General features: G+C 42.1%; 1 protein-coding gene across 2 annotated transcripts; it reads right to left on the bottom strand.

The window, feature by feature from the left end:
* Positions 1 to 138: 138 nt before the first annotated feature.
* Positions 139 to 27,330, bottom strand: LOC120555382 (aggrecan core protein-like). Of its 2 annotated transcripts, XM_039794044.1 has the most exons (21): positions 27,192 to 27,330; positions 18,427 to 18,521; positions 18,164 to 18,255; positions 16,571 to 16,862; positions 14,933 to 15,107; positions 14,202 to 14,329; positions 13,778 to 14,071; positions 12,701 to 13,003; positions 11,553 to 11,727; positions 11,315 to 11,442; positions 10,812 to 11,105; positions 10,309 to 10,407; positions 9,863 to 10,201; positions 8,522 to 9,826; positions 7,375 to 7,452; positions 5,700 to 5,813; positions 4,615 to 4,773; positions 4,294 to 4,376; positions 3,319 to 3,463; positions 2,571 to 2,753; positions 139 to 1,154 (listed from the first exon to the last, which is right to left on the bottom strand). In XM_039794044.1, the coding sequence occupies exons 2-21, from the start codon at positions 18,512 to 18,514 to the stop codon at positions 1,087 to 1,089; spliced, it is 4,542 nt and encodes a 1,513-aa protein (XP_039649978.1). In that variant the 5' UTR covers positions 18,515 to 18,521; positions 27,192 to 27,330; the 3' UTR covers positions 139 to 1,086. The 2 variants fall into 2 exon arrangements, with proteins under 2 accessions (XP_039649978.1, XP_039649979.1); XM_039794045.1 differs by lacking the exon at positions 5,700 to 5,813 and having other exon boundaries at positions 8,522 to 10,201.
* Positions 27,331 to 27,892: the final 562 nt, after the last annotated feature.

The following is a 27,892-nucleotide window of genomic DNA, read 5'->3' as shown; positions in this document are numbered from 1 at the left end:
GCAACAAAAAACCACAGCTGGCTAAACTATTTAAAAATGGCAGGTTTGTTCAGGACACCCCCCTCTGTCGCTTTCACTTCACCTTTTGGTATCGCCTCAGCTCGCTTGGATCCTCGACTGGTACTAAAAAAAGTACCTGTTAGCAGGTACCAGGTACTTTTTTTCGTAATGGAAAACCAAAAAAGGCGAGTAGAGTCGAGGCGAGTTGAGTAGGTGCCATGTAACGGAAAAGCGCCATTAATTTCAGTGAAAAAGACGCACTAACCACCCACCCCCTCCGTACTCAGGGCGCAGGCAGCTAGCGGATCAAGGACATTTTTTTAAAAAAGAAATCGCACTGAAACCATGCAGGAACTCATAGTGCACCTTTAAATTGTATGTACAGGACGCAGGGGTTTTCTACTGGTGAACTTATTGCAAACAAACTTTGTGATTGGGTCTATGGGGACTGACTCCCTTGTGGAGCCAGCCTCAAGCCTTGGCATCCTTTTTCACCACCGGAGGTTGCCGCTTGACCTTTAGCTACACTTACTGAGTGCAGAAACCAGCAGGAAGGACAGAAACCAGCAGGGAAACTGGGATGATTGATTGATGTGAACTTTAAAAACACCAGTATTTCCCTTTAACAAACCAAAGGAGTATCTTCCCCTGCTGTGTTTTTCTTCTGACAGATATAACGATAAGCTATGCCATACGGGTACACAAACATATAACTTGTTGATGTCTCACACCATCAACTAGTTTTACAGCAGATCCTAACGTGCCTCATCTCTGTGGTACAGATCTACAGCAGACTACAGTGAACCAGACAGATGCTGCCTTCTAGAAAACTCATGTGGAACAAAGAATCCCAGCAATGATTTTACCAAACAAAATTATATAACAAAACACACGATGCAAATCAACTCAGAGCAATACAATAATTATATATAATTAAAATATATTATGAAGGACAGGGGATCAAACTATGATGTAGCCTTCCGACAATTTAAAACCTCGAATCATCTTCACTAAAATGGAAAATGGATTTCCGTGTGCTGCAAATGTTCTTAAATAGTTTAATTCCTCTTTTCTTTTTATCCCTCTTTAGTGAAGCTTGCTGCTGGCTGCCAGACTCCTGCTGCTCCTCCGCTGTATCCTTTTTCTGGCTTTCACTGCGGTGAAGGAGAAACACAACAAGAGTGAGTTAGAGAAATAACACACCTGTCCATACCTGTCAGGAAGCTCCTTCTTCTTTTTTTTTTTTATGAACTAGTCTTAAAGTGATGGTTCGGAGTAATTTCACCCTAGGGTCCTTTGCACCATGACTTTACCCCCCCAGAAACTTTTTTCACCTGGGTCTAACATTGGGAGAGTTAGCGTAGAGTAGCGTTATCAGCTGAATAGCTTAGCGCAGGGGCTAATGGACCCACGTTTGTATCTCGTAAATGACCCCAATAATAATGCCCGAAATGATACCAAAGGTCTACACTAGTACAAATAGGTTATGCTCTCATAAAACGATGGATTGGAAAGTTTGTAAGTACACCAGAAGTTTATGTAAATATTCCAATCCATCATTTTATGAGTACATAAACTATTTGTACTAGTGTAGACGTTTGGTATCATTTCGGGCATTATTAGTGGGGTCATTTACGAGATACAAACGTGGGTCCATTAGCCCCTGCGCTAAGCTATTCAGCTGATAACGCTACTCTACGCTACCAGGCATGTCAGGTCGGCATAAAATGAAGGCCGACAGCTCCTTCGACGGACGACGGCACGGAACAAACCGAACAGACTTGAGTCACCGACCTCGCCAGACTGTCAGACGGCCGATTATCGGGTTTGTGTGTCAGGGTCTTTAAAGAGCTCATATTACGCTCATTTTCAGGTTCATAATTGTATTTAGAGGTTGTACCATAATAGGTTTACATGGTTTCATTTTCAAAAAACACCATATTTGTGTTGTACTGCACATTGCTGCAGCTCCTCTTTTCACCCCGTGTGTTGAGCTCTCTGTTTTAGCTACAGAGTGAGACATCGCACTTCTGTTCCATCTTTGTTGGGAGTCGCACATGAGCAGTACCTAGGTAAGGACTACTAGCCAGTCAGAAGCAGAGTAGGGCGGGCCCTGACAAGCAAGCTAGTGTGATCCAAAACAAACCCGCTTCAGCCGGTAAACCATGGCTTCAATCCAGCCGTACAATCTAGACTGGAGCAAGACGTTTCAGAGTGGTAAGTTATTAAAATGTTAACAAATTAGTCTTTCATTCGCAACTTTTTAATTGTCTCCTGCTGACGATACAACTATATTACATACTGTGATAAAACTGTGTTACAAAGTGACCACGTCTGTCTCTGAAGTAAAGGCTGGACTACAATAGATCTGTTTGGAGCAGTTTGTGAACAGTGTTTTCTGTTGGAGATGGTAAGTCCCTTTGGGGTGGACTTTGGGTTTTTCACTTTGTAAACCTATAACTTGCACAAAAAAGATATATAACACAATAAAGGAAAGGGGAAAAGCCCAAAAGCATAATATGAGCACTTTAAGGTGAATAACGGGGTATCCACGCAGATACTGCACTCACCGTCAGTACATTCCACCTGGGGTTTCTCCCACAGTCCGTCTGCTTTACAGCGAACCACGGGAGGGTGGCGCTGTGTAAAGCCTGGGTTGCACTGATACCGGATGATGGCGTTGACAGGGTATTCCTCCCTCCTGTTACCAAACATGTGGGCATTCTCCACCTCTGGCGGGGCGCCACAGGACGCTGAGGACAGACAGAACCAGAAGCTGTCATATCAAACCACTTACTTGTGTCTCTTGGAGACGGTTCAAGTAGCAATTGCGACCTTTATTTACATTTATGGTGGCTGCGCCCTCTACTGGCCGTAGTGAATATGACGGGAGCAAAGCAGGAAGTAAGGTGAGGAAATGTGTGAGCCGCAAATTTCCGCGTAAGGAGGTGGGCTGGGGTGGTGGTCACCCGGGAGAGTGGGGTTCCAGTCCCGTTTGAAAATAAAAGTAAATGACAAGGGGGTTTTTTTCAAGAAAAAGTGAATTGAACCCAACCCACAATAGCAAAATCCACAAGTTTTTGTTTTGGTGGAACATGTGTACATTCAAAAGTTGTTTTACTCGTTCAACAGAAAACTCAGATTGGACAGATAGTCTAGCTAGCTGTCTGGATTTAACCTGCAGAGATCTGAGGAGGAAAGCGGAAGGTTACGGACAACCGGCCGAAAAGAAAGGCCTTCCGGCGGAATTTCCGGCAGCACCGGAGCAACCTCGGAAGTGGAATTTCGTGGATATAGACTAGGTCTGAGCTAACATACCTGGGCCTTTCTTGCAGGTGAACGGCAGGTGGTAGTTGCACGGCACGTCGTTCCACTGGCCATTCTCATGCCAGATCATCACCACACAGTCTTCTCCAGAGTTGAAGTAATTATCTGGCTGGTTCGGCCTCCAGTTCTCGAATTGCTGAAAAAGGAGGAGAAAGTAGAAACATACTGTACTTTACTACAAGGTACAGACACAGAGGACAGGTAAGAGGGAGCACATTCTGCACTGTACACTGTAAGTAAGCAGGATTTAAACTTTTAAAACTCAGCCCACACTTTGGTTGTTTGTTTCCATTACTCACTCAAGGGAAGGCAAAATGTGTGTGTTGTTGTCTTTTTCTTTGGACGTGTGCGAGTAGGCGGGGGTGGAGAGAGGAAAAAAAATAATCGCCGATACATGCTCTCGGTTTCGATAATCAAAATCGCTCTGTCTTCAAGCTTTTTTGCTCTGTCTTCAAACTTTTTGGCCTTTAGGTGTGCCCAGATGATACTTCGTTTTGGGCAAACCCAATCGCACAGAGCCACATTTTTTAAACACAGTGCTGTTTCACATTCACACTCTGTGTAATGAAGTCAATTTCTCTTTGTGCTTTCACCTGTTTGGTAATTGTGTGCCTTTAAATAAAGCCGTTTGTGTAGAGGTGGGTGGATGGTGTAGCTGAAGTTGTGTTTATGCAGATCAGATCTCTTTGTAGTCATTTTGCATCTCTTTGTGGTCATTTTGCGTCTCTTTGTAGTTGTCTGATTGCCTTATCAAAAAGAAATACTAAGACTTCATACGGCGGCTCTGGCCCAGGGGCCGTGCGACTCCTCGGGCCTGTGCCTGGTATGCTGGTGGAGTTGCAAGTAGACTTTGTTTTAAGGACTTAAAACCAAACCGGTTGGGAACCACCATGCTACACCATACTATACTATACTCTGCCCTGTTGCATGTAACAGGAGCAACACCAGCATAATGTCCTCTCTCACCAGTGGAGTGCCATCTGTCCAGCGGAAGTCATTCTCAACTGTCTTGTCATTCAGCCCGATCCACTGGTAGTCCTGTGCGTTTGCTGCGAGAGACAAGTGTTTTATTTTGAATGGTCTCCATCTTAATGGACACACACACAAATTTATTTAAGTCCACTTGAAGGAATCAATTTACAGGGACATCAATATTATAGATGCAGTTAAATACATATATAAAATCATGGGCCATTGGCATACAGCAGGTCTTTATAATATTAAGCATATTACTCTGTTCTCATGGGTGTATACACACACACACACACACACACATCATGCACTTACAGTTGACAAAGTCCTGTTCCTCTGGGGTGATGATGCTGACCAGGTGGGCGTTCAGGTCCCGGCAGCGCTGCTCTGCGTCCAGCCACACCTCTCTGTCAGAGAAGTGCAGGTAGCAGTTCCCCTGAAACTTAGTCCAACCGTCTTCACACTGCTGCTCATCTGCAGCCGCAACACCAAAGAGTCAACATTCACACAATGTATGGCCTTCTGAATGCACTTTCACTTATATATAGTACGTTTATATATTCAGTACAGTTGACTATATTTTCAATTTCTTTAGCTCTCAGAGACTTATAACTTGGACAACTACAAATGGGTTGGACAACTAAAGCACAGCATCTGATGATGAGAAGCTCTTCTGTATTCTTATCATTCTTTCTGCTACCTGTGCGGTATTAGTGTTTGAGCAGATGATAAAGTGCTTGATATTGTTCACAACCCATGTAGTGTTTCAGTATTACATATTCCGAACTTGTCTTGTGAGCCATTGAAGAGCACATTTTCCCACTGCGATGCCTTCAGTTGGTCTGGCATTCAGTACAAGTCTGACGACGGTCAGCGTTTCCATCCCAACAGTAGTTTAATTGTCAATTTCCATTTTGTTTTCCTTTTACTGTAACATTCAACGGCTTCATTCATTCTCTTGCTCCACCTTAATGATTTTATTTTAATGGTCAGTTCACCTAAATTACGTAATAAGATATTTTCACATTTCGCACTTCCTGTCTGCAAAAATCTTTCTATAATAACAGTTGTCATTGGAAGTACTTTATATTAAATAAATAATATCCCTATAGAAATGGTTAAAACATGTTCTATGTGTGATTGGGGTGAACTGACCCTTTAGTTATATTTTATGGCCTTTTGCCCTGATAGGAACACAGGGTCCCATGGCAAACCAGGGACATCACAGTTACATGATGCATCTTCAACTGCTGGACCACCAGAACTCCTTACAGCCACAATGAATAATGATGCTATTGGCTGGTGATGTTCAGCATCTCTCTCTCTCTTTCTCTCTCTCTCTCTTAGGTTGTTTTTGAGAGGCTGCTGTTAGTATTTATTAGCTGAAGCTGATCTCATACCGATCTCACAGTGTTCCCCTCCGTAGCTGGGCAGGCATAAGCATTTGTAAGAGTCTGCGCTCTCCACACAGGTGGCTCCATTGGCACAAGGGTTGGGATGGCACACATCAACCTCTGCAAAAAAGGGGGCGGTTGACACTACTGTTGGGGTGGGGTGGGGGGGGGGGGGAGGAGTTGGCAAGCAAGGTGTGGGAGGTGAAGCTGTGATAGAAGGACTATCACACCTCAGGGGTGAGAAGTTAGTGAACAATACTGTCGCTGCTGCAACCTCTGATCCAGATTAGACTTACTGCACACTGAACCATCATCTATGTCTCTTGGTTTTTGATTCAAAGTGTTTCAGGTTACCAAATCATGACCATATAGAGCCTACTGAAATATTAGAGGTGGAAAGTAACAAATTACAATTACTTGCATTACTGTAATTGAGTATTTTTTTTGTTTACTTCTACTTTTTAAAGTAGTTTTTAAAATCTGTCATTTTGCTTTTACTTAAGTATATTTTGTTTGAATCGCATCCGTTACTGAGTAAAAAAAAAAAAAAAAAGTAAATAAAAAAATGCAAGGGTAAAATTGCGCCCCAGAAACTACCGCAGTGAATGTGTGGCGCTAAAATCACAAGAATATTAAGTTAAATAATACTTTGCATTGCATTAGTAGTTTAAAATAAGTTTTCGTAGCTTAGCCAAAAATAAATTGGTGCATGACATTGCTAATGTTGGTTGGCACTAGCAACCTGCTAGTGACCTTTTTGCACCCACTGCTGTTAAAAAAGTGACTAAGTAACTTTTACTCTGAGTAAATTTTAAATGAGCTTTTTACTTTTACTTGAGTAGATCTTTATACTGGTAATGTAACTTGTACTTAAATAAAAGATCACCCAAGTAATAGTACTTTTAGAAGTAGAATATGTTTGTACTATTTTCACCTCTGTGATATATGTACCAAATCTGTGTTTATGTCTGCATGGAGAACTAATAATTGTAATATTTGCAGTAAGTGTATGTTTGAATCTGTGGTTAGTTGCAGCAGAGGATCAGTATTCAAATTCCAGCAGGATGAAAGCACCCATATGATGCCACAACGCACATATGTTGCCCCGGGTTTAGCATGCATACAGCGTAGCGGTGGCGGCATATACTGGCACAGCAAACCAAAAACAACAAACAGGCTGAAGGCAATTGTGATAACACGTGTGACACAGAGGCTGTACAACCTCAGAGCAGAGCTGATACATATTTGACGAGCACCCAAACATTGAATTTGCCACACGAACACAGAGACCCATAGTCAGACACAGACAAAATCAACATAAGGAAATCAGTGGCACACAAAACATCAGCACAAATACGATGCAAAACACATCAGGACAGAACAGCAGGGAGAGAAAAAAGATTTTTTGGTGAGTCTAGTAATACTGATTCATAAACAGCAAATATAATCACAACCTGTTAAATGTGTATCTGTATATATAACTGACAAGCTGATTAATAAACGGAATGCAGACAACAATACAAAACATGCAAAGTGCTCAACAACAAAGACATACATTAAGTCTGTTATACCAAATCATCATCACACAATATTGAATTCAGTAGTTTTTTTAGACAAAAGAAAGGAGAAGAGTTAAAAAAAATAAAAAAGAAATGGCACTTGCAACAGTTTTGGGACTTACCATGGCAGAGAGCAACCCCGCCCTCTACGGTGCATGAAGCAGCTCCACAAGGGTTGGGTTCACATGGGTTAAAACCACCTAGAATATAATTTGGAATTATTCAATGACATACACTAGTTCTGATTTCGAGTGATGCATTAGTCTTCCAAGTTGCATCTGAACTGGTATAGCAGTTGTTGTGACTACATTCCATTTTGTAAAAACTCTGAACAAAGACTCTCATCTGTTTTCATTTGTATCATAGACTGTAAAAAAATTCCTCCTGAAGATTTTTCAGTGTGAACCAACCTTGAACCAATCCTCCTTTCCTCTGGAGTCTCTCTCTTATCTTTCTACTCTCACGTCATCTAAGTGAATGGAGCGATTGCTAGAAAATGTATATATTCTTGTGTATCTCATTATACATAACTCTCATTATATAACTGCTTTCACAATCAGTTCACAGAGGTCAAGCCAGTAGATGATAGGATGCGAACCATAAAACCATTCCGATCGGACAGCTGTTGTGCCCTCGCTGAATTAAAAATTTTGACTTCATCCATGTGTAGTTTGCAAATGCCACAGCACAGCAAATGAATGCATCCTCCCTCTCAATTTTCAGCAAAAACTATTATAAGATAATACATTTTTGTACTTTTTCCTAACACCTCTAATCTGGTGTTAAGTGCAATATTTCTTTAGTCAAAGTTATAATATTTTTTTGTTTTAATGTGGATCTAACGATAGCCTTGAACTTCGCCAACAATGTTTGACTTTCTCCATATCAAAGAGACTAGATGCAGGTCAATGGACTGTTGAAAAATGTAAGTAATTATTGGTGTCAATGAGTGGGAACATTTCATATAAGACATGGCCCGAGATTCTGTTTGACCCTTGGCTTTTATGGACCTTAAAGAACTCTTTTAACATGCTGCAGTAGAAATTCTATCAGCCGTTGTCCCATCTTTGACTAATCAATTAATCAACTTATCATTTCAGCTCCAGCAGTAAGCTGCGAGGATGCATAATCCCTTTAATTGTGAACAAACACTGCTTTCCATTCCCACTCTATCTCTCCATTTCACAGAATACCTGGACAACAACATGTGAAAAAGGTCATATCATTTTGCAACCAAGAACAGAAAGAATTATGAATATGTTGACCTACCCTCCACTGAATCTGTTTCTTTACCATCGCCTGGTGCCTGCACAGAGGCTGGTGTAGCTGCGGTGGGAGGAGCAGCCAGTCCTGCGGGGGCACGCACAGGGTGGGGAGTCCCATAGATGCCACTAGGGATCTGTGACAGTTCAGCCCCACTTAGGGCCTCCTCTGGTCCTGTGGTGCTCTCTGTCAGTGACAACTCACTGGATGGAGAGAGCTGCACCAGCACCTGTGGCATATCACCAGAGGAAGCCGCTGAAAAAGTGCCGCTGGCTGCGGACAAGCTGGTGTCTCCGCTGCCGGAGTAGAAGCCACTGCTGCTACTGCTTCCTTCTCCGCTGTACTCCACCGACCCCTGTCCAAGCTCCATAGACAGTGTAGCGTCTCCGGATACCTCTGTCAAAAAATCCCCAGTCAAAAATGTAACACTGCCTTCTTCTCCGCTTGTTGAGGACTCAGATCCAGACATTCCTGATTCAGACATTCCTGATTCAGACATTCCCGATCCAGACATTCCCGATCCAGACCCAGAGAGGAAACCTGAGCTTCCAAATCCAGAATACAAATGTCCACCACTTTCCTGTCCAGAGCTGTGGAGTAAAAACCCAGAGGCCTCCTGCTCTCCAGAGGATGACACTGTCATGTCAGTGAACCCTGATCCCGAGAAGAACCCAGAGCCACTTCCAGAGGCCGAGCCACTGTGAATCCCAGATCCTGAAATGTCTCCAGAGCCACTGAACGACAGTAGGCCTCCACTAAGCACATACTCCTTGTTGGTACTAGGGGTGGACGCATCAATCAGTTCACGATCTATCAGTAAAATCTGAATGTCTCCACTTCCTGAAAGCTCTCCTGACTGTCCACTAGCACTTCCAGAGGAGAATCCTGATGGTAAACCACTGAATCCAGAAAAGTCCTGGTTGGTGATAAAACCGGACGGCATGCCAGAGAACTGTCCACTTGCAGAGCTGGAAGATCCACTCTCTGCAGAGTTTAATCCAGATCCAAATTCAGAGAGGTCCCCACTTCCACTAAGCACTCCAGAGCCTGATTCAGATGAAGGGAAGATAAAGATCCCTGTGCTTCCCTCTCCAGCTTCTTGGAGTCCTCCTGAAACTGAGCCCTCTGCAGAGACAATGCTGTCAATGCCCGAAAAAACAACAGTGATGCCGGATCCTTCTCCACTGAGAGCTGATCCAGAAGCATCTGCACTGCTGAAGCCTGACGCTCCACTGGGTAGCTCAGCACTGGCACTGCCGGCCAGGTCTCCAGAACCAGACGAGTCTCCAGAGGTGAATTGATCTCCAGAACCAGATAGATCTCCAGAGATTACCCTGTCTCCAGAACCAGACAGATCTCCAGAGATTACCCTGTCTCCAGAACCAGACAAGTCTCCAGAACCAGACAGATCTCCAGAGATTACCCTGTCTCCAGAACCAGACAGATCTCCAGATCCAGACAAATCTCCACTGGTTACTCGGTCTCCAGATCCAGACAGATCTCCGGATCCAGACAGATCTCCTGTGGTTACCTGGTCTCCAGATCCAGACAAGTCTCCGGATCCAGACAAGTCTCCAGAGTAACCCCCAGAGGCACCGTCAACCCCAGACCCTGAGCCGAATTCTGCTGAGCCTGAGCCAGAGCCTGAAGTATCCACAGGGATGGGAGAGACGATGGAAGGAACAGCTAAAGGGACATATAGACAAAAAGAATGAGACGTTGGAAAATAAAGGGCCCATTTGCACAAGTAAGAAAGTAATTTGTAATTTGTTCACAATATAAATATAGCATACCAGGCCTCAGCAGATCAGTAATTGACGTTAGGTTAAGCAGGGCCTCCTGGATATCTGTGATGTTCAGTCCAGTTTCATTTGCAATAAGTAGAATATCCGCTGTAAGAATTAAACAATAAGAGCAATGATAAATGAATAGTGATGAAAATAAAAATTCTGAATAAGCCCTAGAGCTGCAAAGATTAATCGATTAGTTGTCAACTATTAAATTAATCGGCAACTATCTTGATAATCGGTGATGGGTTTGAGTCAGTTTCATGAAAAGAAAGTAAAAATTCTCTGTGTTCTAGTTTCTTCTCTCCTCTGTGACAGTAAACTGAATTTCTTTGAGTTGTGGACAAAACAAGACATTTGAGGACGTCATCTTGGGCTTTGGGAAACACTGATCCACATTTTTCACCATTCTCTGATATTTAATAGACCAAACAACTTATCGATTAATCGAGAAAGTAATTGTTAGTTTTAGCTGTAATCAGCCCGTTAGATAATAGTCAAGCGTTTACCTCTGAAACAGTATGCATCAAATCTGGCATCGACTTCAGGATAGCTTGTCTGGTTGTCGTGAGCGTACACAGTGTGTACTCCTGATTTTCCAGCTCCACACCCAGTGCGGGGGTTGTTGATGGGATAGCGGACGCTACGATCCAATAGCCAGCCAGCACGGCACTTGTCGAAACCCATTTTCCACGCTGTGTAGAGCTCTCCGGTGGAGGCCAGTATGGCGTTCTGCTCTTGACAGCTATAAGCAGCCTCATCATATGTGAAACCCTCAGCGGAGCCCACATGGAAAACCTCTCCTGTGGAGCAGATGAGGAGGAGATGTCAAGATGGTGAAAATGAAAGAAAATAACTTGAAATAATACATTTACAGCTGTGTAAAAAAAGAGGGATTGTGCAGGTAAGCCTGTTCATGATGATTCACTCCGTCATCTTGAAGTTGGACATAAGAGATTTTATGTTAGAGGAATGGGTCATTTTACAAGCTTTACAGTGCTGTCTTTCTTACCTTTGAGCCCATCAATGTAGCAGTACACATCATATCTCTCGTCTGCTGGCCTCAAACCATATGACCGAACTCCAGGTTGATCCCCCAGATCTCCAGCACACTTATGTCGAGGGATAACAATAGGATACCTAGAGAAGAGCAGGCGCGATGACGTATGGCGTTTGGGACAGGAATCTCTCTACCTGAACCTTGAAAGATTCTCTACTTACCTAAATCTGAAAATACATTTCAGATTTACCTTACAGTCTGGTCCAGTAACCATCCTGCATCACACTGGTGATATTCAGCCTCGTATGCTGCCTGCAGCTGCTCCGGCGTGGCCATGGAGGCTCCGACACTCTGGCAGGCCAGCTGGGCCTCAACGAAGGTGAAGGCATAGCGGCTGGAGCCTGAGCGATAATGGAAGACCACACCTGCACAGAGAAACAAGATATATTATTATTAGGGACACTTAAGCCCTATTCACATGGGACTAGTATTAACAGGGGACCTCATGTGATTTAGAAATTACCCCCCCCACCCCCATGTCTGTGTTTGTTGCAGCGTATTGACACAGAATAAGCAAAGTCTGTATTTTAATCAAATTTACTGACATAATCCTCTGCATATGATGTCGAGGCTCTGTCAAAACTTTCATTTATAATTTCCAACGCCATCATACATCATACATCATACTCTGAAAGCCACGCCCACCGGAGAGGAAAACACAATATGCAACTAACAGCTGAAATGCTAACAAAGTGCCTGTAGCTAGCTAAAAACATCCGATTGAGCATGTCAAAGGATTATTTTAGCAACCTATGTCTACCAGAGAGGGCAAGTTAGCTGTTATTAAGCTAATGTTAGCTTTGTGTTAGCAAGCTAAGGCCCTTGCAAACTATAATATCCTACTATAGTTTTCTGATTTATCACAAGTTGCATACTGTCAAAACTCTTCAGCTGAACTTACAGAAATCAGCCTAAAACTGACATTGGATATTTAACTTGGTAACAAAATGCTTTCAAACATAATTTTGTGCATAACGTTAGCTTAGTGCCTTCCCATTCTCCCTGCTAATTCCTCACATTTGTATCCACTTTGTCTTCATTAAAGCTCAGTTTTTTGGGTTGGCAGCTTTGAAAAACTTAAGTTATGGGTCCTTTACATTGTTGGTAGTGGCATCATACCACACAGCAGCTTTAGGCATTTTTTCTGTTGTCTTCAAGCAGACAACAGATATATGACAAAATAACAGACATGGCAGATTAGGATGGCCCCCACCTCCACCAATATTACAAATTACTAGAGGTCCCCAGGTAATACTAGTCCTGTGCAAATAGGGCTGTGCTTTACTGGACTTTCTATGTGATGTTCATAACATGCATCAGCAGTGCAGTATCACTGACCCGTTGGAGGCATCACAAAGCCTTTGCTGGGCTCTCGGCCTGTGTCGGGCCGGGCGGTGGCCGCCTCTATCAGGTCAGTGATGAACTCGGTGATGTTGGGCGGCTGAGGCAGCGGCAGCCCGGTAGGGCTCTCTGTGAAGGTGAAGTCCACTACGGTAGGCTGCTGCGTCTCCACCTCTCCGATCGCCTCGCTCTCTGTGGTCGTCCTCCTGAAGAACACCTCTGGGCTCTGTGTTACCGTAGTAACACTCAGCACGCCACTTCCCTCTTCTATGATGCCTGAACCTTCCTCATCAGGGGACTCTGGAGGGGATTTAGGAGAGGGATTAGTCAGATGTATTTGACCAGGAGAGTCCCATTGAGATTAAGAATCTCTTTTTCAAGGGAAACCTGGCCAAGACAGGCAGAAGCATGTATAAAACACATAGAAAGAGAACACAACTTACATTTCAAAAGACAAATTTAAAGGAGTCAGCTTCGTAGTCGGGTGAATTAAACACACTGGGATCTTAAGGTATCTGCCTTTAATTCTTTCGTTTTGGATTTAAATTATTGAATGAGATTAATTTATTGATATTCTAGTTATTCTGCAACATATTCCATGCCGAGTGTGCAGAATGCACAAATGCACTTTTTCCAATTTCCATACGTACCCTCAACCATACATTTGGGACAGAAAGCATAAAGAAGAAGTCCAAACTAATATAATGGATGACATTTTGATAATATGTTTCCACACTCTGAACCCAGACTTATAAAAAACATAATTCAGACTGTAAAAAAAGAATGGTCCAGCATTTTTCTGTGTGATAAAGACACTATGTTAGATAGTATATGGGAGCAGACCAAGAATAGATCCAATCACAGTGTTTGTTTACAATAACTTCCAGGTAGAAAACTCCCATCCATACAATTTAATGGTGCTGAGCAAACGGGGACGAGGAACAACGTGATATACTCTCATCTCATTCATCTAAAATACATGTTGGATGCTTTCATATGTCAACACTTTCACTAATATTAGGTTAGAAAAGCACTTTTACAGTAGTATCGCTCTTAGTCTAAACGTGGGCCTACCTGTGTAGCAGAAGGCGTCGTAACGGGACTCAGGAAGTGGGTATCCTGTCTGGTTTGTGTGGAGGTAAACAGTTCGCACCCCCAGCAGACTCCCTCCACACTGCGGCCGTCGAATGTTGATGGGGTAGCGGACACTCCTGTCTCCCAGCCAGCCGGCGTTACAGACATCCATCCCACCCTGCCAGGCCAGGTAGAGTTGACCAGTAGTGGCCAACTGAGCTCCCTGATTGGAGCATGCCACCACAGCCTCTTTGAAGGTGAACTTTTCTGCAGCAGCGGTGTAGAAAACTCTGCCTGTATCAGAAAAGATAAGGTTCATTTAAGTAAAAAACAATGAAAGCTTAGAATACCCCAAACCTGAAAACACAAGATAACTCCCACAACAATCACAAACAGAGACATTGCAGTGTTTATCTTAGTGTACCTGTCATTTTCTCAGTGAAGCAGTAGACATCATAAGTCTCATTGAGATCTCTCACTCCATATGTCCTGACGCCAGGCAGCTCCTCTTTGTCACCATAGCAGTTCACACGAGGATCATGGATTGGGTACCTTTGGTTAAATGGAAATAAGCTTTGCTGTCTTCAACATCAACATTAGAATATTAACTTGTAAACAGGGATGATTTTTTTTGTCAAGCACACAGCTAACATTTGCTGCTTTAGAGCAAGCTTTAAGCTACCAAATGCACTTTCCTTTTCACAACATCCCTTTTTTGTTTGTCCTGTGGCTTTGAGTTCATCAATGCTGTACTTCTGACTATGAATTCTCAGATGATAGAACATTATTGAATGCACCTCAAAGAAGTGTTTTCAAAATGGTCCAATGATGCAACTATGCAACACAACTGTGGTCTGACAAAAAAAAGACATTCAAAAAAGTGACAGATTTTAAACCAAAGACATTTATCTTAAGTAGCTCTTGAGGGATTTTATGACTCTGCTTAAACTAATCGTAAAAAAGGGATTCTTTGAAAAAAGATTAATGTTATGCTTTGGGAAGTGTCCAGCAAGAATATGATGTTACATGATTTGAAGTTGAGCCAAAAGATATTCGTTTTAAAACCAAAACGTAGCACTGTAAATGTAGCCTGAATGTCTCATGTGGCTTTACCTAATGTGTTAACCAGGAGTAGAAGAGAGTTGACAAACCAACCTGACTGTCTGGTCAGAGAGCCAGCCCGCATCACACTGGTGGAATCCACCATCGTAGGCCGCTTGAAGCTGTTCAGGTGAAGCCATGACCGCACTGTTCTGGGTGCATGCTGTTTTCGCCTTTTCAAAAGTCAAAGTGTAGCGTCCCATGATGGCCCTGTAGTGGAACACCATACCTAGAGAGATAAACAAGTACTTTAATTTAACTGAGAATTAATTTAAGTAAAATCTTTTGATCAATACTACAAAACTAGACAGTACTCAGAAGGCCTCAACAAAAGTTGAACAATTCCCTGCCACTTATAGGCAGAATGGCAACAAACATTTGCAGGATCACTTGGAACAGAAAAGTTTTCTCTAAATTTAGTTGCATTTGCAGTGATTTCAAAAGTGATGGTAGTTTCTGTTTATGTATGTATAACCAATTAGAGAAAAACAGTATGAAACAGCTATTTGTTCTATTTTTCAAGCCATTTAATTATAGAATGCCTAAAAATCTGTATATAATTTGCGAAAAACATGATAGTTGCCAAGGAATCATCCTGTAGAGCCGACATCCTGTTTTGTGTCTAATTGTTCTCAAACTGTCTTCATCATTCTGAAACCAGAACACAACAAATGTTGAGGATGACTAGTTTTGACTCCTGCCAACTTAAAAGGGGTAAAAATTGTCTGAATTTACTATTTTTAAATAATCTTGAAACCTATTTCTGTTTTACTGTGCTGGAGAAGAGTTCACAGAATTAATGTTCAGCTGACAAATCGGCTACATTTGAATCCATGCCATAATAATCTGGGCAGCTCTAATTGTAAGTCAAGGATCCCCAACCCTGCCAATTAAATGTCTTCTTCAGTACCGTGAATTGAATATTAGACCAACAGAAAAACATTTACTCAGTTATATAAGATTTCTTTAGGGAATAGCATAGTGGCAGCACCAACAATGACAATGTTTGGGCAGACATATGGATGAGGACATTTCCGCAGTAATATAACTTTTTTCCATTGATTTGAGGGTCTAGGGGTAAATGACGACGTTGAAGGTATTTAAAAAAAAAAAGAAAAAAGATTTGAGGACATTAAAGAAAACATTTGGCGCTGGAGCCCCAGAACCAAACCTCCTGCTCAGCCCCTGCTTCCTTGACATTCAGATATGTTATATCGACACTAGTCCCATTGCCAGACCTTCCTCCACAGCGCTGTGGAGGAGGGTCTGGCTAGTCCACACAACATTCCTGGATAAGAGAAAAACATGCTTGGGTTTATTGACATTTCTTTAAACCAATCACAATGGTCTTGGGCAGCGCTGAGCGCCGGACGGAGCCACGGTGCCTCTGCAAAATAGCCTCGGGAAGGAACTTGTTTTTTGGTGGAATGTGCTCATTCAAAAGTTGTTAATGTCGTGCAACAGAAAATTTTGATTAGACAGTCTAGCTAGCTGTCTGGATTTTCCCTGCAGAGATCTGAGGAGCAGAGTTTAAAATGTCAACACAAAGAAAGGGGAAGGTGGGGCAGCCTCTAGCTCACCCAGTAAGAGCGCTCGCCCCATGTTGGCTGAGTCCTGCAGCATCTGAACAATCCCGGAAATGAAACGTCGTTGATAAAGTATCGACACTGATGCGACAGCTCCTTTTCATACCTTGAACCTGCACATGGACGATGTCGTGGTTGTCCTCGATGCCGTGCTGGACCTCACAGCGGTAGACTCCTGTGTCACTGGACCGCAACTCAGATATCTTGATGCTAGCATCCGTAGAAGTCATGGGGTAGCCCACCAGATGAACTCTGTCCAGGTAGCTCTCGCTGATACGCACCTGTCCTTCCAAGGCCACCAGGATAGTCGTGACTTTTTCTTTGGTGACGAGGCTCCATTTGATGCGATGAGCGAGTGGAGCAATGGTGGGAGCTCCGGGGTCTGGGACAGTGTGGTCCTACGTGGTAAATAACAACACCTTTCATCATAAACTCCAGTCCACTCTCAGTAGTACTCAATTAAAACTTTTGTAACTTTATTAGGATACAAACTAATCCGACTGCATTAGCAAACTGTTGCCTATTTACACAGCAGACACAAAGCAACATTAGCATTAATTTAGAGTCGTGTTTATGTCCACTTGATGAACAACGGGGTGAAGTCAGTTTAATGTTTGGCATTCGTCGGTTTACTTTGACGTTTAGCTCCATGTCCAAGCCTCGATTTCCCCCAGTTTTAGGTTATGTTGGAGAGCTAATTTAGGCAGACGATTAACAGTTCTGATCAACTCAAACTCCTTAAAAATGATGATGCAGTTGAGAAGCAAAGAACTGAATGTCTGTCCAATGCGCTGGGTGTAGTTAGGGACATCGTAAAAGTGAAAAACCACCAATTTCAATCTTCAATAGCTTTTTTGTTTTTCAACAAAGAAATCTAAAACCATTTCCATCATAGAGAGTGACAGCTACTTCTCATTTTGATGAATTTACGTCCAATATTCATTCACCTTTTAGCTCTGAGAATACAAATCAAACACTATGATGATGTCAAGTTGTGTTAATGGTATTGTCCGTGTCTTAAATGTCTACAGATGAACTATTATGCTAATTGACGCTGCACCAAGGACTGTGCTGGTTGAAGACGGAGCAAGCAGTGCCCGAACGGAGGACAAAGGTAGGCTTTTTATCCTTACTTTCAGCCTGGTGGGCTAGCGTTCAGTTTCTGTAGTTTCATATTCGTGAGTAAACCAAAAAGACATGACACCCTAGACACCCTAGACATGTACGAGTGTGGTTATGCTGTGGCATTTAACATATTGTATGGAATAGGGCCCGATATGAGGAAAATATGCGATAACGTTGTTGAATATTGCGATAATGATCTTACTTGCGATAAATAAACAGATGTTTAAGTACTCACTTCTGCATTTCTGTTGCTTTCAGTATTCTGCTAAATTTTAAAACAAATGAAAGGAAATCATTTCCAACATTCATTTATTGAACAAATTGAATATTAAATTAAATATAAAAGGCACCACTAATAAAAGAACAACAGTTCCATTTTAAAGGGTAGTTTTATACTGATATTTCAGTGTGTATTTTGAGATATGTCGCAGACTTTTTGCAAGTTTTGTCTATTTGATATCGCGATGACGATAACAAAACGATATATTGTGCAGCCCTAGTATGGAATATACAGTGGAAAACATACTGGGTTTCAAAACAAACTGCCATTTAGTAAAAGCTTATAATTACACACCTCAAAGTAACACGGTAGTAGCAATGTTGCCCCTAGTAGCGGACGCTGTGGCTCCTCCAAAGGAATGCTCACACTCAGCACATCCTCCGGGTCTGTGGAAAAGATCAGCAAGAGCTGTCTGGTGAATGAACTCCAAAGACTGGACTGCTGGTTATGGCAGTGACATGCATTGAAGAGAAGATGACCACACACTAAGCTCCAATTATATTGTCACTGCCGTTTCGACATTCTAATAAATGAAAGAAAAAAATATGGTTTCTTACCCATCAACGAGTGTCCTTCATAAAGGTAATCAAATGCTGCTGAGGTGACATGTAGACATGCAGACAGCAACACAATCCACCTCATCATATTTCACCTGGAATTTAAGAAAGGAAAATTAGCAGAAATCCAAGTAATATGATTATGAGTCAAACTCTAAATTTAACATGATCACACAGAACATAGAGAACTAAATACATCGTAAAGCTTAAGTGCGTAACTTCATCGCCAAATTAGTAGCTACAAAGCTAATTAAGACTATCAGCTCCACACAACTCTCTCTGTATTTCTCAGTAGGACTATGTTCAGGAGATTGTGGCGTCCGGTGACTTTCCCGCGCAGAAACTTCAGTGAAGATAATGACCTCTTCTGAAGAGTCCATCATGTGTTTTTTATTCTCCGTGTCCTCCTTGGCTACTAGCAACTGCGTGGAGGAGGGGGGGGGGGGAGGGTTGCAGTGCGCGGTCACGGAAGGCTTGTATCATGTGGACGCACCAACAGTTTTGTTGTCATTACTTAGAATCCTCATGGGGGCGACAGAAACTACGCACTATAGCTTTAAAGATGTCATCTAAGATATTTTATTTCCCTACAGGCCTTATATACAACCTCTCAGGTGTGTCTTCACTTTATGCTGGTGATGGGATGTAAAAGTTTGTCTCATTTTCATCACTGATACATGTAAAATGCATGTAATGTTATTTTTGTTTTCACAATTTCAGCAAAGAAAAGAAAGTATTTTAACAAGTGCAGCAGTCTATCCAATGGGAATTGTAAGGTGCCCTTATGTAAATCCTCATTCGGACCAAACTCATTTTAAATCAAACTTTTTAAACTTGAACTGAAACTGTTTTTGAAGAGGGAGCCGTCATGTACATGTAGTTATGAATAATCTGGTGCTTCCTGTTTTATATTGCTTTATTGTATTAGTCTGTCTTGTATTTCTTTTGTCTGTATTTTCTTGTTGAGTTCTGAGTTTTGCGTTTTAATGTAAGTATCTTGAGTTAATGTTTTGGATTGTCTTTCATTTGTTGTTGAGTTTAATGTATTTTAAAGGCCCATCAATGGACAGGCATTGCAAATTAGCTTAGGCTATGAATGCTGTGGTGTGGAATAAACATAAACATTAATGGTCCCATATTGTAAAGTGAGATTTTCATGTCTTTTTTCACCATAAAGGTGCCGAGGTGCTATAAAAATACTGTGAAAGTATCAAAACGCTCAATCCACGGAGAACACACATGGCACACAGGTGCTACAGTGCCGTTACAGTCATTCCCCGGCTGCAATGACGTGTAGAGACACAGAGAGCCTAGATGTGAAAGACCCGGAAACGCTAACCAATCCGAGCAGTCTGGACTTTCTCGGGAGTGGGTCTTAAAGTGGTTACACACCAACCAGACGGCCAACCCTCCGCAGAAAAGCCAGTGGAAATGATCAGCCGCGTCCCCGAGGTCCAAAAAGTGCCACAGAACACACCAAAAAGACGAGACGAGACGTAATACATCTCTATAACAGCAGGCGGCGCTAATCTGTATTGTTGCCCAAGAAATGAAAACCGGCAGCTGATTGGACGAACGCGTCACGTGGGTTTGTTTTCTCCGGAAATTCAAAGCCAGACTGTTATGGCGGCCGTTCAGAATACGATCTCATATTGTACTAAAATAGTTCACTGAAACGTGTTTCTGAAAACATTTTAAGCGAGAAATAGGCCGTGCAGTTGCTGAATCTGTCTTCATTTCAGATCAACAAAGGTCAGTTTAAAAGATTTTCATCACATTTTGAGAGACTCTAGTCACCTCATTCTGCTCGCCATTTCCGGGAGAGTCCTGACTGCCCTGTCTCCGACTGAACATGTCAGGTCGGCCAAAATGAACGCAGACAGCCCCCCAGACTGACGACGGCACGGGACACACCGAACAGATTTGCGTCACTGACCTCGCCAGACTGTCCAACTGCCAATTATCGGCTAAGTGTTTCTCGGCTATTAAAGAGACAGGCGCTAAAATGGAGCGTTTCAGACAGAACGTGAATCAATGAAAAAAAAAGTGTTTTTTGGTCATTAAAGCCTGTAAACATGTTCTAGTAGAAACCCAAAATACAACTATGAACCTGAAAATGATATGGGACCTTTAAAATAAATAAATACATCTTGGAGCTGCACCAAAAACTTGTAATTTATCACTTTTTATCAAATTTCAAAGAAAAAAGTGTTTTAACTGTGCCACTGAATCTAACAATAAGATGGGTAAACAAAAGTCTCTTTCTCTCTACAAATACATATGGAAGTCCTCCACAAAGTTACATCCATTCATTGGAAACACATGATGCTGATCTACAGTTTGAATACTGGCCTGAATGCCTGCTCTGTCTGCATGAATATGCTTCTGGTCCTGACAACATTCTCCCTCTCTGGGCTTAGAGAGGGAGGGTCACTACTTTTAAGTCTTAACACTCAAATCCAAATGAGGCATTTAGCCTAAAGTCAAAGTTTTTCCATCTTGTTTGATGTCCCAAACAGACAACATTCCAGTTTCCCTCCACCACAGCTACACAGCAACTTCATGTCCCAAAGGAATAACACACAGCCACTTATCTCTGTAACATCCACGGGCCGGCTGAGTGATTACAACACTCTCAAACAACCAATGGTCACAGGAAAGTTCTGTGGGAGTTCTTTCAAAAGTTACTGTTATTCCACCTGAGTAACATTTCCTGCTCCTCCCTCCTTCTATACTGAAAGACTGAGACTTTCCACTAATTCAGTTTGTATATTTGTTCAGATCCACGTGCACACGCATGAGACATGAACACAAACATGCATTATCAAATATACGTGCTACTATGACGTGCTAACTTTGGTTTACCGCTCCCTCATCGAATCAGTTCTCACTTTCAATATCTCTTCCTGGTACAACCAACTCACCATCAAACACAAAACAAGACTTTCACGCATAGTGAATCACGCTGCCAAAATAACTGGCTCATCCCATGCTCCCCTATCTGAGCTGTACAATCGCTCAGTGATCAGGAAAGCCAACCTGATCACAGAGGACCCGTTTCACCCCCTCCATCACTCCTTCCAGCTACTACCATCAGGCAGGCGTTTTAGGGTACCATTGGCCCGGAAAAACATCTACAAGAAATCCTTCATCCCATCTGCAATAGCCATATTGAATAGCACAAAATGAACACTACAGTCAGCTGATACCTCAATTCACCCCATGTCTTGTTTTTATATGTATGAATGTCTCTTTGTAACTGGAGCCTTGTCAAAAATTTCTGGAACCCTGTGTAACAGACAATAAAGTATTATCTTATCTTATCTTATCTTATCTTATCTTACTGAATGCCACAGACATCTTGATATGTCTCTGTGCTATATTAACACAAAATAATTCACTGCTAAACATGCAAACAACCCAAAAACGCATCCTAACTTAGTTTTTGCTATGTTTTAAAGGCCTGTTACAAATCTTAAAGGACCTGAGAACTCTGTTTTGTAGAACTGGAGTCCTACATGATCATTCTATTTCTTTAAAGAAAATTTTTTGGGCATTTTCAGCCTTTATTTTTGAGAGGACAGCTGAAGACATGAAAGGGGGAATGACATGCAGCAAAGGGCTGCAGGTCAGAGTCAAACCCAGGTCCACTGCGCCGAGGAGTAAACTTCTATATATGGGCCCGCCCTACCAACTGAGCTATGTGGGAACCTGAGATCGTGCTATTTTCTGCCAAAGTTACAATAACATTTCTGTATTTGTGTGGGCTACCTGGCCCCTGTTTTAGAAAATGCCCCTTCACAAATTCATAATTGCATTCCAACCATGTCACAATCAATTTGTCATACAGACTGGGAACTGAATCAATTGATAGTGTAATAAAGTAACTGTGCATTTAATTTATTGACTTAAAAAAAGTGTATTTTGTGTTAAGTTACTCTTTAAATATAAAAACTCAGCTGATCTGTTTGATCAGATTTGATTGACAGTGACAGTGACTGTCATCCAATTCTGATTTGAATATTACTAAATCCTGATTAGTGCATGTAGCCCACACAAATACAGAAATGTCTCATGGGAAATAACCCAAACTGCTCTAATTTGGACAGAAAACCTCATCACTCAGCAAGAAGCTGACTGAGAAAAATGTGTTGCCAGGATGAACTACTTCCTCCACCACTGCAGGTGAGACAGCTAAACCATTGCCGTAGGTTTTGGCGGGGATGCAGGGGATATGCCCCCCCCCCATCTTTCTTAGGGCTGCTTCTTAGTGTTGGGTTTCTCCAAAAGTTGAATCCGTCTCGACTTTATTACAGTGTTGAAAGAAAAACAAACCAACAACAAAATATCCCAAAATTGAAAATCGAACACCTACCCAACAAAGGAATATCTCCATAGTCGGATATTTGGATCCAGCCCTACTTCTTACCAGTAAATGTGTGTTTCCCAACGACTTCAGACACAGGAAATGATGCTGAAAAAGGTTTTTGGGGGAGGACTTTGGGGGAGGACCCCCAGACCCCCCTCGATTATAATCCCCCCAATGTTGAAACATACCCTACGCCCTTGAACTAAACTACTGCAAACTTCTCTGACAGTTAAGACATGCAGAATAGAATAGTAAAATAAAGAAAAAAAGACACACACTCTTAGACTGTCTAACAACAGCACAGAGAAATGAGGTAAACAGCACAGAAAGTCTTGGACAAACGGTCTCGAGGCGTGTTGCCAGGTAGGGATGCAGCGCTGGCTCTCACCACAGATTCTACAAGCTCCTGCTAACTTTTCTGAGCTGTGGAAATCCAACACACTTTCTACAAGCTCAACAAATTGCTCACTTATCGCCAGAGATGGAGAGGAAAGAGGACACGTGAAGTTTGTGATGTGAAATTGACAAAAAGATATATATATATACTCTGCCGTGGGGGAATGTTACTAGATACATTTACTCCAGTACTGTACTTAAGTCCAAATGTTGAGGTACTTTTACTTTACTTGAGTCTTTTCTTTTCATGCCACTTTCTACTTCTACTGACTTGAACTTGAAGTAGTTAATGAATCAAAAGTTTGTAATCTCCTGCTACAAAAGCTTGTTCGGGTCCAGTCAGATACTTTATATGTTTGAAAGGGCTTCAATGCTTTTAGGTTCAATAGTTCAATAAGAAGGGAAGAAATCAGCAGTCTGTCATTGGTAGACGAAACTGGAAGCTTAGCATCAAAATGCGGGCAGATTTAAACAGGAACAGCTTCCTGTTTCAGTGTCGAGGGCACAATAACGCCGCCAAGCTGGAATTAACACTATTTAAAAAGTATTTCTTTAGCAAAACTCTTCTTCAAACTTCACAATAGAAACAGAAAGTTAGTCTCTAGAATCAGCACTATTGGAATAGCAGCCGATATACTATAAACCTCTTAGATCTAACCACTAGCGATGCACCGGATCCAGGATTCGGCTTCAGATTCGACCGAATATTGGGCTTTTTGACGGGGGTTCGGTTTCTGCCGAACCGTAGAATTTTGTTCCACCGAACCGAACCCTACGCTTGCACTTTGCGAGCTACGCTGCTCGACGTGATGACGCCGCCGTTGATTACGGGAAGGTGTTTACGTAGGTGGAGTGTTCAGTGCAGTAGGCTGTGAGAAAGTGGAAATGGCAGAAAAAGCGTTGTTTGGCAGTACTTTCAGTCAAAAGAAGGCCATTCAAGTCCAGCTACATGTTCAATTTATAATGCTGATTGGTCTGGCGGTGGCGAGGACCCTAAACTATACACAACATGGCCGCTGTACAACATTTGGTATGAAACCTCTGAAAGAATACGAGTTGTGCACGAAGGAATCTCCAGACAGCAGCCAGAATGCAGCAACTTCAGGTACGGCAAAGGAAGGACAGTCCCTGTTTACTTCATTCATGTGTTTACTGGGTTCATGGACTGAGGACGGGAGGAGGATTCGGGATTCGGTTTCGGATTCGGCAGAATCTTAACCAGTGGATTCGGTATTCGGCCGAACCCCAAAAATCTGGATTCGGTGCATCCCTACTAACCACTGAGTAGACTGCAGAGGTCCCAAAGACAAAACGTAACAACTCAATGTTTAAAGCCACATTGCACCGCTGTGATTCAATAATGATTGAGGGTCACTAATGGTTTTCTGGAAAGGAAAACAAATTCAACATCCAGTTTTCTCCCATCATGCAGCACTGTGGGGACATCCACTAAATGGAAGTTTAAATAATTTCATTCTTCTGTTTCAGATGTAAATAATAAATTAAGTGTATTTTTCTGTTAAAATAGTTATTATTGAAGGGGAGAACTTTCAATTTCCAGCTTCTTTACCTTAACTTTCTTCAGAAGTCTGGAGTGCTCAGAAGTTCAAAGACATGATGAAGGTGCTCTTTTGAAAGGGGAACACAAATGTTGAAAAGAGAAGAAGAGGTCCAAGGCATTCTTCTTGCAAAAAAAATTGAAAAGCCTTTATTTAAATGGCTATTTCATATCGGAATCTTGGAACATTAAAAATAGATGGGCAGGAAACCATGCGTAGCGGCACAAAACAGCCTTCTTCAGGGGGTGAAGAGGAAGAGTGCCTTGGACCTTTTTTCTCTTTTGAAAGTTTTGAAACGTGGAGTGAGGACTGAGCTGTGGTGTTAGGAATAAGTGACAGTTGACTAGCAGCTGAGTTGTGTACGTGTGAGCTGTGCTGGTGGCCGGCTCCACACTGAGCCCATTCAGTTGCCGGTGAGGTCCACTCCCAGAGAGACCGGGGCCCATAAGAACAAGATCTGTTCCCCCTGAAGCCTGTATTATGGCAGCTCTGACGACACCAGGCACTAAGTAAACAGCAGCCTTTCCCTCACGTCTCAACACTGCCGACATTCAGGCAGGAGACTCTGAACAGTGTGAGGCGTGATGGGAGGAGGCGGGGGCTGAAGGTGTTTGCCAGGCCTTTGATCCTCACTGTCCATCTTTTTACATTTCTCATATGATCAATCAGGAATGGAAAGAAGATAGAGAAAACATTCTTGTCACACTCTTACATGGATATAGTAATACGTTGGTGACCCGTTGTAGTCAGAGGTTATAAATTTATTAGTCTCGGATTGCCAGACCTTCCTGCACGGCACTGCGGAGGAGGGTCTGGCTAGACCACACAGCATACCGGGATGTGAGAAAAACGTTTTTATTGGCATTTCTTTAAACCAATCACAATCGTCTTGGGCGGCCCTAAGCGCTGGACAGAGCCACGGTGCATCTGCCAAATAGCCTCGGGAAGGAACTTGTTTTGGTGGAACATGTGTACGATCAAAAGTAGTTTTAGTTGTGCAACATAAAACTCAGATTGGACAGATAGTCTAGCTAGCTGTCTGGATTTACCCTGCAGAGATCTGAGGAGCAGTTAACCATAGTCCTCACAAATCCACCGGAGGTTAGAAAGCCAAAACAAAGACAGAGGAAGGGGACGGACATCCGGCCGAAATGAGCGACATCCGGCAGAATATCCGGCGTCACCGGAACAATCCCGAAAGTGGAACGTGGTCGGTATAGACTTTTAGATTCATCAATATCAGCTTTTTTTGAATGTGCTTCATAATTACACAAAAGAGTCTGTGATACTCCATAGTGAGTTATACTTGCTGTCTGATACTTTGTGGTGCCAAAATATGTACGCCGATATCATGGTTAGGATAAAATACTGTTTGCCTTAAGGCATCAAATAATATTATTTCTCAGATTTGTTCAGATTTGGTTTGATTTATTTCAGTTTTGGCTTAGTTTACGGTCTGTCTATTGTCAAATGTACTATCGTTAATGTTTATTCTAATGCTTTTTATTGTATTCATTCTACAAATGGATATGATGGTGGATTACTGATTGTCCAGTAGATAAAAACGTTTGCTTTCAAGTGAAGAACACTAATAAAGTCCCTTGATTTTAAAAATAAATATCGTTCTTTTAAAAAAGATGATTCATAATGAACACAAAGAGAGATGATGGATCCACAAATAGACTCAGGCAGGTGTAGTACTCAAACTTAAACCAGCTTTTTTGGAATAAGATAAATCTTTACAATGCACGGTGCACTACAATATATTACACGGATGTGAATTAGCCCAAATGAGGATATATGAAGGTAGAAAAATAACCATAAATATCTAGTTAAAATGCTGTTCTAACCCTTGTGTTGTCCTCCCTGATGAAGATCGAAAATGTACCCTTTTCTTGACGCTTTTTTGGAGTTTCTGTTGCTTTCTTCAAGGTTTTTGTTTCTTTTTTCTTTACCACCAGATTCACCACTAACACCGTAATGTAATTCATGACCAATAAATTTCATTTACATGAAATGATACCTATTTTTTGAGTTAAAAGCTGAAATTCTGAATTATTTTGACTAATAGTTCAAATCAGAGGGGCATATGTTGAGAGAATCCCGGGCTGGTATCTGTCAAAGTAAAAAAATGTTTTCTCTCAAAATGCTACAAAACACCCACAATTAAACGAAAGTAGTAAACTGATCTTTAATTATACTCAAAGAGCGTTTCTATGGAACCATGCGTGTAATTTTGTGCAATCTGCTTAAAATTAACCCATATATCTGCTATTAAAAACTTTTAACTTTTACAAATTCAACCCGAGGACAACAGGAGGGTTAATAAAGCACACATGCACTTAAATAATATAATAAGAAATAACCTGCTCCTTTTCAAAACTTCAAATTTTTTAGTTATTTTTTATTTGCCAAACAATCAAACAAAGTATATTGCCCACCTGTTGTAGAAATACCTTCCCTCTTGTCAAAGCCAAACTCTTCTCCAGTGGTGGGTTTTTGGGGTCAGCTGAGCTCCAGGTTGTGATGTTTAAAAGTCCCAGTGAGCAGCAGCAGCAGCAGAGAGCTCAGGATGCTCGGCCGTGTGCGGAGGAAAGAGACGGGACCGGGTCTGGTCATCACACCTCAGAGGGCAACACCGCTGTCAAGCTGCTCACAGTGAAGCACGAGCTGCTCTGAGTACCGCTTTCAAAATAAAAGCAGGCTGCTGCTGCTGCTGCCAACTATTCTCAAAGGAGTGAATCAACGTGTGCTCAGTAAAGGAAAAGATGTCCACATGATGAAGGGAGAAGGTCATCTTGGGAAGCTTGCACCCAAATTCAATGTTGTTTGTGAACGTCAAATCAAGCATCCAAATGCATCACATTTCACTCCCATCTGAGAGATGATTCACTCTAAATGTAAAAGATGCTTCTTTCATCTTGAACTACTATCAGGAGGATATAAGTTATTTTGGCCAAAATGAATTTCACAGCCTTTTGGAATGACGCTTTCATATTTGGTGTCTGTGAAATGACTTATTGGTGGAATTAAATGTGTAGTGTGTAGTCTCTGTCTGCCCCATGAGGAATTCTAAGTAATGACAACAAAACTGTCGGCGCGTCCACACGATACAAGCCTTCTGTGATCGCGCACAGCACCC

This window comes from Perca fluviatilis, chromosome 3 (assembly GCF_010015445.1).
Source record: "Perca fluviatilis chromosome 3, GENO_Pfluv_1.0, whole genome shotgun sequence".
In the NCBI taxonomy this organism is placed as follows: domain Eukaryota; kingdom Metazoa; phylum Chordata; class Actinopteri; order Perciformes; family Percidae; genus Perca; species Perca fluviatilis.
The sequence above is the reverse complement of the archived record's forward strand: the minus strand, read 5'-3'. Positions and strand labels throughout refer to the sequence as shown.